At 40.7% G+C, this 10,000-nt stretch overlaps 1 protein-coding gene across 1 annotated transcript in view; it reads right to left on the reverse strand.

Moving 5' to 3' along the window:
- rnf128a (ring finger protein 128a) overlaps positions 1-10,000 on the reverse strand; it is a 17,572-nt gene that overhangs the window by 2,293 nt on the left and 5,279 nt on the right. Inside the window, exons 3-4 of the mRNA XM_083531033.1 lie at positions 3,190-3,261; positions 2,909-2,991 (exon numbers count right to left, since the gene is read on the reverse strand). Coding sequence (XP_083387159.1) covers positions 2,909-2,991; positions 3,190-3,261 — 155 coding nt within the window. The remainder of the gene's footprint in view (positions 1-2,908; positions 2,992-3,189; positions 3,262-10,000) is intronic.

Raw genomic sequence — 10,000 nt, forward strand, 5'->3', positions numbered from 1 at the left:
CCACACTATTTTAAATCTCCCATTTCTGTCTAAGATTTTAGAAAAGATTGTCGCTGCCCAGTTCTGTTCCTACTTGCAAGAGAACTTTATCTTTGAAGAGTTTCAGTCAGGTTTCAGGCTCCATCATAGTACAGAAACTGCTCTAGTTACAATCACTAATGACCTGTTTTTAGCTTCAGACCAAGGCTTCATCTTGCTGTTATTTTTACTAGATCTTAGTGCTGCAATCGACACTATAGATCATGATCTTCTCCTGGATCGCTTACAGAATTACATCTGCATTCAGGGACAGGCATTAAGCTGGTTTAAATCCTACCTGTCCAATCGTTACCATTTCATAGATTTAAATTGAGAGCTTTCCAGCTTAATGCAAGGAAATTATGGCGTGACACAAGGTTCAGTTCTAGGACCCCTGCTTTTCACAATATACATGCTTCCCTTAGGAAATATTATTAGAAGACATGGGATTAGCTTCCACTGTTACGCTGATGATACCCAACTACATATCTAAACCAGGCGATACAGCTCAATTAGCTCGCATAACTGAGTGTGTTGAAGAAATAAGAGATTGGATGACCCATAACTTTCTGCTATTAAATTCTGATAAGACGGAGATTTTGCTCATCGGCCCAAAAACCAGTACACAGAAGCTCCAGCATCTCAACCTGCATTTAGACGGATGTTCTGTAACCACTAGTTTAACAGGAAAAGATCTGGGAGTTATTTTAGAGCAACTTTTAATAATCACATCAACCAAGTTACAAAAACAGCTTCTTCCACATTAGAAATATTTCTAAGCTAAGAAATATGTTATCTATATCTGATGCAGAGAAGCTCGTCCATGCGTTTATGACCTCCAGACTGGACTACTGTAATGCATTACTAGGTGGATGTCCTGCATCATTAATAAACAAGCTACAGTTAGTTCAGAATGCAGCAGTCAGAGTTCTCACAAGGTCAAGAAAATATCACCATATAACCCCAATCTTCTCGTCCCTACACTGGCTTCCTGTTAAGTTTTAAATCCACTACAAACTACTGCTTCTTACCTACAAAACACTAAATGGTTTATCTCCATGTATCTCCAGTCTTCTAACACGCTACAATCCCTCACGCTCCCTGAGATCTCAAAACTCTGGGCTTCTAGTAGTTCATAGAATAGCAAAGTCCACTGGTAGAACATTTTCACATTTAGCTCCTGAACTCTGGAATAGTCTTCCTGACAGTGTTCGGGGCTCAGACACACTCTCCCAGTTTAAGTGTAGATTACAGACGTATGTTTTTAGCGAGTTCTACACATAACACACATCACATCATAACCTTGTGCTCCAGAACATCTGATCACATCACATTATCAACTTGTGCTGTTAATATCATGAACAGCAGCTACGCTAATTCCTCTCCACTGCTTCTCTTACTCTCCCCATCCCGAGGCTTCCTGAGGTTGCTCCAGCTCCAGTCACCTCCCACCTCGTGATGATTACGGACCTTTGAAGAAGTAGATGCTGAACTCGCAAACATCCCGAACTATCTAGTGACGTACCAGTGCCATTTGGATCCCGCTACATGTGTGGAGTTTGACATTGGACCTCCTGGAGTGTTTAAAGGCTCTGGCATGGAGAAGCTGATGCTGGATCTGTGATGATCACAAATTCTGAGCTTATAAAACTAGGAGCTACTAACCATAAAGACTGTATAAGACTGCAGAAAGAACATTTACTTATAATCTTATACTCCAGTACTCATGTTAGTTCTCACTCTCCAGTGTTCTGTATTGTTTAAAGATTTATGATCAAACTCTTGATGTCACCCAAATGAGGATGGGTTCCCCTTTTGAGTCTGGTTCCTCTCAAGGTTTCTTCCTCATAACATCTAAGGGAGTTTTTCCTTGCCACAGTCACCACGGCTGCTCATCAGGGATACACACACACCTTCACCTTCACTGTTGATTTGTGTAAAGCTGCTTTGAGACGATGTCTGTTGTGAAAAGCGCAATAGAAATAAACTTGACTTGACTCAGGAGCCCAGGAGTGGCAGCTTGGTGGAATTTGAACTCACAAACTTTAGATCCAAAGTCCAATGCCTTAACCAATAAACTACCCCTTCTCTCCCTCTCTCTCTCTCTCTCTGTCTCATTCTCTTTCTCTCATTCTCTTTCTCTCTCTCTCTCTCATTCTCTCTGTCTTTCTCTCATTCTCTTTCTCTGTCTCTATCTCATTCTCTTTCTCTCTGTCACTCTCTCTCATTCTCTTTCTCTCTGTCTCTTTCTCTCTCTCTTTCTCTCTCTCTCTCTCTCTCTCTCATTCTCTATTTCTCTCTCTCTCTCTCTCTCTCTCTCTCTCTCTCTCTCTCTCTCTCTCTCTCTCTCATAAAAAAGGCTGATCATGCAGTATGTACCCTTAACTGTGATCTATTGGGTTTAAAGTGTAAACTTTAGAGCAGCAACTCTAAGCACCTCCTTACTCTCGCCTCCTGCAGTGCATTCTGGGAATTTCATTCTACCAGAGAATCTGGTTTGACCAGGTTTAGTTTCTGTGTGTGTGTGTGTGTGTGTGTGTGTGTGTGTGTGTGTGTGTGTGTGTGTGTGTGTGTGTGTGTTTGTTGTAAACACTGCGGTGGTAAAATGATAAAGAGATAGAGAGTAAAAATGAGACAGAGAGAGATAGAGAGTGAAGGAGAGTGTGTGCGAATAAGAGAGAGATGAGTGGTACCAGGGAAGGGTGAACTAGGCAGGGTGAACTGGGCAGGGTGAACGGGGCAGGGTGGACGAGGCAGGGTGGACGAGGCAGGGTGAACGAGGCAGGGTGAACGAGGCAGGGTGAATAGAGAAGTGTGAGGATGTATGGAGTCTCAGTGAACTGTTCAAACTTGTGAAGGTATTAAATGATGATGTAGAAGCGAGACGTACTTGCATGTCAGGACAGCAAGCATGTCTCCTGGTTTATACAAATCAATACAAACAGCACATGAGTCAGCATCTGGTCCAGTCTCCTACACACACACACACACACACACACACACACACACACACACACACACACACACACACACACACACACACACAGATATTAGTCACAATACAGTTTCTTAATAATATCAACAAACAAAATAGCAAATGTGTGTTATTACATGATCATAAAACCCTCCACACACACACACACACACACACACACACACACACACACATACCTGATCTCCTTGTTGGAGTGTGCGAATCTTAAGTTGACCAATTGCTTTCTTTGCTTTTGCCTTCATCTGTTTCTGGAATTTTGTGCGCGCGCGCACACACACACACACACACACACACACACACACACACACACAGTCAGTTAGAAACTAAATGCATTACTGTATAATCAGAACAGTCAGACTTGTTCACTTCCTTTATGAAACACACTAATTTTGTGGAAGGACAGGTCACTTAGACAAGGCATATGTGTGTGTGTGTGTGTGTGTGTGTGTGTGTGTGTGTGTGTGTGTGTGTGAATTTCTTTTTATGTGTGTAGCGCTTTAAACAGTGGACAGTAGAAACTTCACAGAGATAAATTAATAATAAAAGAACGTATAAGTTCCTTAATAATAATCCTTAATAAGTGAGCCAGTGGTGCCTGTGGAAAAGAAAATCCTGAGATGATATGAGGAAGAAACCTTGAGAGGAACCAGACTGAGAAGAGAAACAGTCCTTGTTGTGTCTCCCTTTTGTTATTCCAACCTACAGGTTAGACCTATTAGTGCTTATCTTTACCTTATCCTTCCTTATACAGACCTCTCATAGCAAATACAATGAAGCTAGGAAGCCTGATCTCTCTGTGATCTCTCTGTGATCTCTCTGTGATCTCTCTGTGATCTCTCTGTGATCTCTCTGTGGTCTCTCTGTGGTCTCGCTGTGGTCTCGCTGTGGTCTCGCTGTGGTCTCACTGTAACTTTATTCAGATTAGTGTTAAGATGTACTTTTTTAGTGTCTTTTTATTTACAAAGATAAATAATTTTGTTTCCTCTGTTCAGTAACTAACAAAATGTTCTTAATGAACAACTGGCACAGTTAGCACAGCTGACCTGCTAACAAAACTAACATATATTTGAATATATTTCAAATACACTGAAGACATCATTTAAATACTACACTAAAACTGTACTAGAACTAAAAACACTAAACAAACAGAACCACTTAAACCAAACTAAAATTTCTAACAAACTACAGACTATAAAAACAAACTACAAACAACACCTGAGTGCAGTTTATTTTGTGCCCCTGAGTCGAGATCTTACTCATTCATTTATCATTCATTTATATATCTGGTTTTATATCACACACACACACACACACACACACACACACACACACACACACACACACACACACACACACACACACAAACACAAACACACACACTCAAGGGAAAACACTGCTGTATTGCTTTGTAGCACAGCAACTTCAACATCCCAAATGCTTCAGAGCTGCAGTTTACTATGGAAGTGTTACATCAGTATTTCCAACACGCACACGCGCACGCACGCACGCACACACACACACACACACACACACACACAAGCACGTTCTCTCTTCCACACTTTTTAAGGTCTGACCTTGATGGTACAGTTGGCATTAGTAGCTGGTAGTTATTAAGGTTCAGAGTAGTAATTAGTAAACAGGGTAGTTATTAAGGTTTGAGGTACTTATTAAGGTTTAGGGTAGTTATTAGTATGTAGGGTAGTTATTACGGTTTAGAGTAGTTATTAAGGTTTAGAGTAGTTATTAGTATTTAGGGTAGTTATTAAGGTTTAGGGTAGTTATTAAGGTTTAGAGTAGTTATTAGTATTTAGGGTAGTTATTAAGGTTTAGGGTAGTTATTAAGGTTTAAAGTAGTTAATAAGGTTCAGGGTAGTTATTGAAGTTTAGAGATGTTACTGAAGTTTAGAGTAGTTATTAAGGTTTAGAGTAGTTATTAGTATTTAGGGTAGTTATTAAGGTTTACAGTAGTTATTAGTATTTAGGGTAGTTATTAAGGTTTAGGGTAGTTATTAAGGTTTAGAGTAGTTATTAGTATTTAGGGTAGTTATTAAGGTTTAGGGTAGTTATTAAGGTTTAAAGTAGTTAATAAGGTTCAGGGTAGTTATTGAAGTTTAGAGATGTTACTGAAGTTTAGAGTAGTTATTAGTATTTAGGGTAGTTATTACGGTTTAGAGTAGTTATTAGTATTTAGGGTAGTTAATAAGGTTCAGGGTAGTTACTAAGGTTTAGAGTAGTTATTAAGGTTTAGAGATGTTATTAAGGTTTAGAGATGTTATTAAGGTTTAGAGATGTTATTAAGGTTTAGAGATGTTATTAAGGTTTAGAGTAGTTATTAGTATTTAGGGTAGTTATTAAGGTTTAGAGTAGTTATTAGTAGTTAGGGTAGTTATTAAGGTTTAGGGTAGTTATAAGTATTTAGGGTAGTTGGTAGTTATTAAGGTTTAGGGTACCTTGAAGTTATTAAGGTTAATGGCAGTTATTAAGGTTTAAGGAAGTAATTAAGTTTTAGGGAAGTTATTAAGGTTTAGGGTAGTTATTAGTATTTAGGGTAGTTTTGAAGGTTTAGAGTAGTTATTAGTATTTAGGGTAGTTATTAAGGTTTAGGGTAGTTATTAGTATGTAGGGTAGTTATTAAGGTTTAGAGTAGTTATTAGTATTTAGGGTAGTTATTAAGGTTTGAGGTAACCCAGCCATTAGGGGGGCACAAGCCAGTGTACTCTTAGTGCCGGTCCCAAGCCCGGGTAAATGGGGAGGGTTGCGTTAGGAAGGGCATCCAGCGTAAAACATGTGCCAAATCAAATATGCGGATCACAAATGAGAATTTCATACCGGATCGGTCGAGGCCCGGGTTAACAACGACCGCCACAGGTATCGTTAGCCGACAGGGTACCGGTGGAAATTGGGCTACTGTTGGCCGAAGGAGGAGAAGGAGAGGAGGAAGACGTCTACAGAGACGGCAGGAAAAGGAGCAGTGTAGGAGAGTAGAGGTTCGGGTTGGTACTTTAAATGTTGGTACTATGACGGGTAAAGGGAGAGAGATAGCTGATATGATGGAGAGGAGAAAGGTAGATGTGTTGTGTGTTCAGGAGACCAAGTGGAAAGGGAGTAAGGCCAGGAACATTGGAGGTGGGTTTAAACTGTTTTATCATGGTGTGGATGGGAAGAGAAATGGTGTAGGGGTGATTCTGAAGGAAGAGTACAGTAAGAGTGTAGTGGAGGTGAAGAGAGTTTCTGATAGGGTGATGATCGTGAAGGTGGAAGTTGAAGGGATGATGATAAATGTCATCAGTGCCTATGCTCCACAAGTTGGCTGTGAGATGGAGGAGAAGGAAAGATTCTGGAGTGAATTAGATGAAGTGGTAGATGGTGTACCTAGGAAAGAACGATTGGTGATTGGGGCAGACTTTAATGGGCATGTAGGTGAAGGGAACAGAGGTGATGAGGAGGTGATGGGTAGGTATGGTTTTAAGGAGAGGAATGTGGAAGGGCAGATGGTGGTAGATTTTGCTAAAAGGATGGAAATGGCAGTGGTGAACACGTATTTTAAGAAGAAGGAGGATCATAGGGTGACGTATAAGAGTGGAGGAAGGTGCACACAGGTGGATTATCTTCTGTGTAGGAGATGCAACCTGAAGGAGATTGGAGACTGTAAGGTGTTGGCGGGGGACAGTGTAGCTAGACAGCATCGGATGGTGGTCTGTAGGATGGTTTTGGAGGCGAAGAAGAAGAGGAGGAAAGTAAGGTTTGAAAGAAGAATAAGATGGTGGAAACTGAAGGAGGAAGAGTGTAGTGTGAGGTTCAGGGAAGAGGTCAGACAGGGGCTTGGTGGTGGTGAAGAGGTGCCGGATGATTGGGCAACTACTGCAGGAGTGATGAGGGAGGCAGCTAGAAAAGTACTTGGTGTGACATCTGGAAATAGAAAGCAAGACAAGGAGACGTGGTGGTGGAATGAGGAAGTGCAGGAGAGCATTAGGGGAAAGAGATTGGCAAAACAGAAGTGGGATCGACAGAGTGATGAGAAAAGTAGGCAGGAGTACAAGGAGATGCGGCAGCAGGTTAAAAGGGATGTGGCGAAAGCCAAGGAAAAGGCATATGAGGAACTGTATAAGAGGTTGGACACTAAGGAAGGAGAAAAGGATTTATACCGATTGGCCAAGCAGAGGGACCGAGCTGGGAAGGATGTACTGCAAGTTAGAGCAATAAAGGATGGAGAGGGAAATGTGTTGACTAGTGAGGAGAGTGTGTTGAGAAGATGGAGGGAGTATTTTGAGCAGCTGATGAATGAGGAAAATCAGAGAGAGAGAAGGTTGGAGGATGTGGAGTTGGTGAAGCAGGATGTAGATAGGATTAGTAAGGAGGAAGTGAGAGCAGCGATTAAGAGGATGAAGAATGGAAAGTCGGTTGGACCAGATGACATACCGGTAGAAGCGTGGAGATGTTTAGGAGAGATGGCAGTGGAGTTTTTAACCAGATTGTTTAACAGGATTCTGGAAGGGGAGAGGATGCCTGAGGAATGGAGAAGGAGTGTGCTGGTACCGATCTTTAAGCATAAGGGAGATGTGCAGACCTGCAGTAACTACAGGGGAATTAAGTTGATCAGTCACACCATGAAGTTATGGGAAAGAGTACTGGAAGCCAGGCTGAGAGAAGAGGTGACCATCTGTGAGCAACAGTATGGTTTCATGCCGAGGAAGAGCACCACAGATGCCTTATTTGCTTTGAGGATGTTGATGGAGAAGTATAGAGAAGGACAGAAGGAGCTGCATTGTGTATTTGTGGATTTAGAGAAAGCGTACGACAGGGTGCCGAGAGAGGAGTTGTGGTATTGTATGAGGAAGTCGGGTGTGTCAGAGAAGTATTTGAGGGTGGTGCAGGACATGTATGAGGACAGTGTGACGGCAGTAAAGTGTGCAGTAGGTACGACAGACTGGTTCAGGGTGAAGGTTGGACTACATCAAGGATCGGCCCTGAGCCCTTTCCTGTTTGCAGTGGTGATGGACAGGTTGACGGACGAGGTCAGACAGGAGTCTCCCTGGACTATGATGTTTGCAGATGATATTGTGATTTGTGGTGAGAGTAGAGAGCAGGTTGAGAAGAGCCTGGAGAGGTGGAGATATGCGCTGGAGAGAAGGGGAATGAAAGTCAGTAGGAGTAAGACAGAGTACATGTGTGTGAATGAGAGGGAGGGCAGTGGAGTGATGCGGTTGCAGGGTGAAGAGGTGAAGAAGGTGGAGGAGTTCAGGTACCTGGGGTCAACAGTGCAAAGTAATGGAGAGTGTGTTAGGGAAGTAAAGAAAAGAGTGCAGGCAGGGTGGAGTGGGTGGAGAAGAGTGACAGGAGTGATTTGTGATAGAAGAGTATCTGCAAGAATGAAAGGGAAAGTTTATAGGACTGTGGTGAGACCTGCGATGTTGTATGGATTAGAGACAGTGGCATTGAGTAAAAGACAGGAGGTGGAGCTGGAGGTAGCAGAGCTGAAGATGTTGAGGTTTTCGTTGGGAGTGACGAGGATGGACAAGATTAGAAATAAGTTTATTAGAGGGACAGCACATGTAGGATGTTGTGGTGACAAGGTGAGGGAGGCGAGATTGAGATGGTTTGGACATGTGCAGAGAAGGGACATGAATTATATTGGTAGAAAAATGCTGAAGATGGAGCCACCAGGTAGGAGGAAAAGAGGAAGGCCAAGGAGGAGGTTCATGGATGTGGTGAGGGAAGACATGCAGGTAGTTGGTGTAAAAGAGGCAGATATAGAGGACAGGGTGGTATGGAGACGGATGATCCGCTGTGGCGACCCCTAATGGGAGCAGCCGAAAGAAGAAGAAGAAGATTAAGGTTTGAGGTACTTAAGGTTTAAGGTAGTTATTAAGGTTTAGAGTAGTTATCAAGGTTCAGGGTAGTTATTAAGGTTTTGAGTTGTTACTAAGGTTTAGAGAAGGTATTAAGGTTTAGGTTAGTTATTAGGGTTTAGAGTAGTTATTAGTATTTATGGTAGTTATTAAGGTTTAGAGTAGTTATTAAGGTTCAAAGTAGTAATTAGTATTTAGGGTAGTTATTACGGTTTAGAGTAGTTATTAGTATTTAGGGTAGTTATTAAGGTTTAGAGTAGTTATTAGTATTTAGGGTAGTTATTAAGGTTTAGGGTAGTTATTAAGGTTCAAAGTAGTAATTAGTATTTAGGGTAGTTATTACGGTTTAGAGTAGTTATTAGTATTTAGGGTAGTTATTAAGGTTTAGGGTAGTTATTAAGGTTTAAATTAGTTAATAAGGTTCAGGGTAGTTATTGAAGTTTAGAGATGTTACTGAAGTTTAGAGTAGTTATTAAGGTTTAGAGTAGTTATTAGTATTTAGGGTAGTTATTACGGTTTAGAGTAGTTATTAGTATTTAGGGCAGTTAATAAGGTTCAGGGTAGTTATTAAGGTTTATGGCAGTTATTAAGGTTTAAGGAAGTAATTAAGGTTTAGGGAAGTTATTAAGGTTTAGAGTAGTTATTAGTATTTAAGGTAGTTTTTAAGGTTTAGAGTAGTTATTAGAAGTTAGGGTAGTTATTAAGGTTTAGGGTAGTTATTAGTATTTAGGGTAGTTTTTAAGGTTTAGAGTAGTTATTAGTATTTAGGGTAGTTTTTAAGGTTTAGAGTAGTTATTAGTAGTTAAGGTAGTTATTAAGGTTTAGGGTAGTTATTAGTATTTAGGGTAGTTGGTAGTTATTAAGGTTTAGGGTAGTTAAGGTTTAAAGAAGTAATTAAGATTTAGGGAAGTTATTAAGGTTTAGGGTAGTTATTAGTATTTAGGGTAGTTATTAAGGTTTAGGGTAGTTATTAGTATGTAGGTTAGTTATTAAGGTTTAGGGTAGTTATTAGTATTTAGGGTAGTTATTAAGGTTTAGATTAGTTATTAAGGTTTAGGGTAGTTATTAGTATGTAGGGTAGTTATTACGGTTTAGGGTAGTTATTAGTATGTAGGGTAGTTATTAAGGTTTAGGGTAG

Source organism: Silurus aristotelis, assembly GCF_946808225.1.
Source record: "Silurus aristotelis genome assembly, chromosome: 26".
Taxonomy (NCBI): Eukaryota; Metazoa; Chordata; class Actinopteri; order Siluriformes; family Siluridae; genus Silurus; species Silurus aristotelis.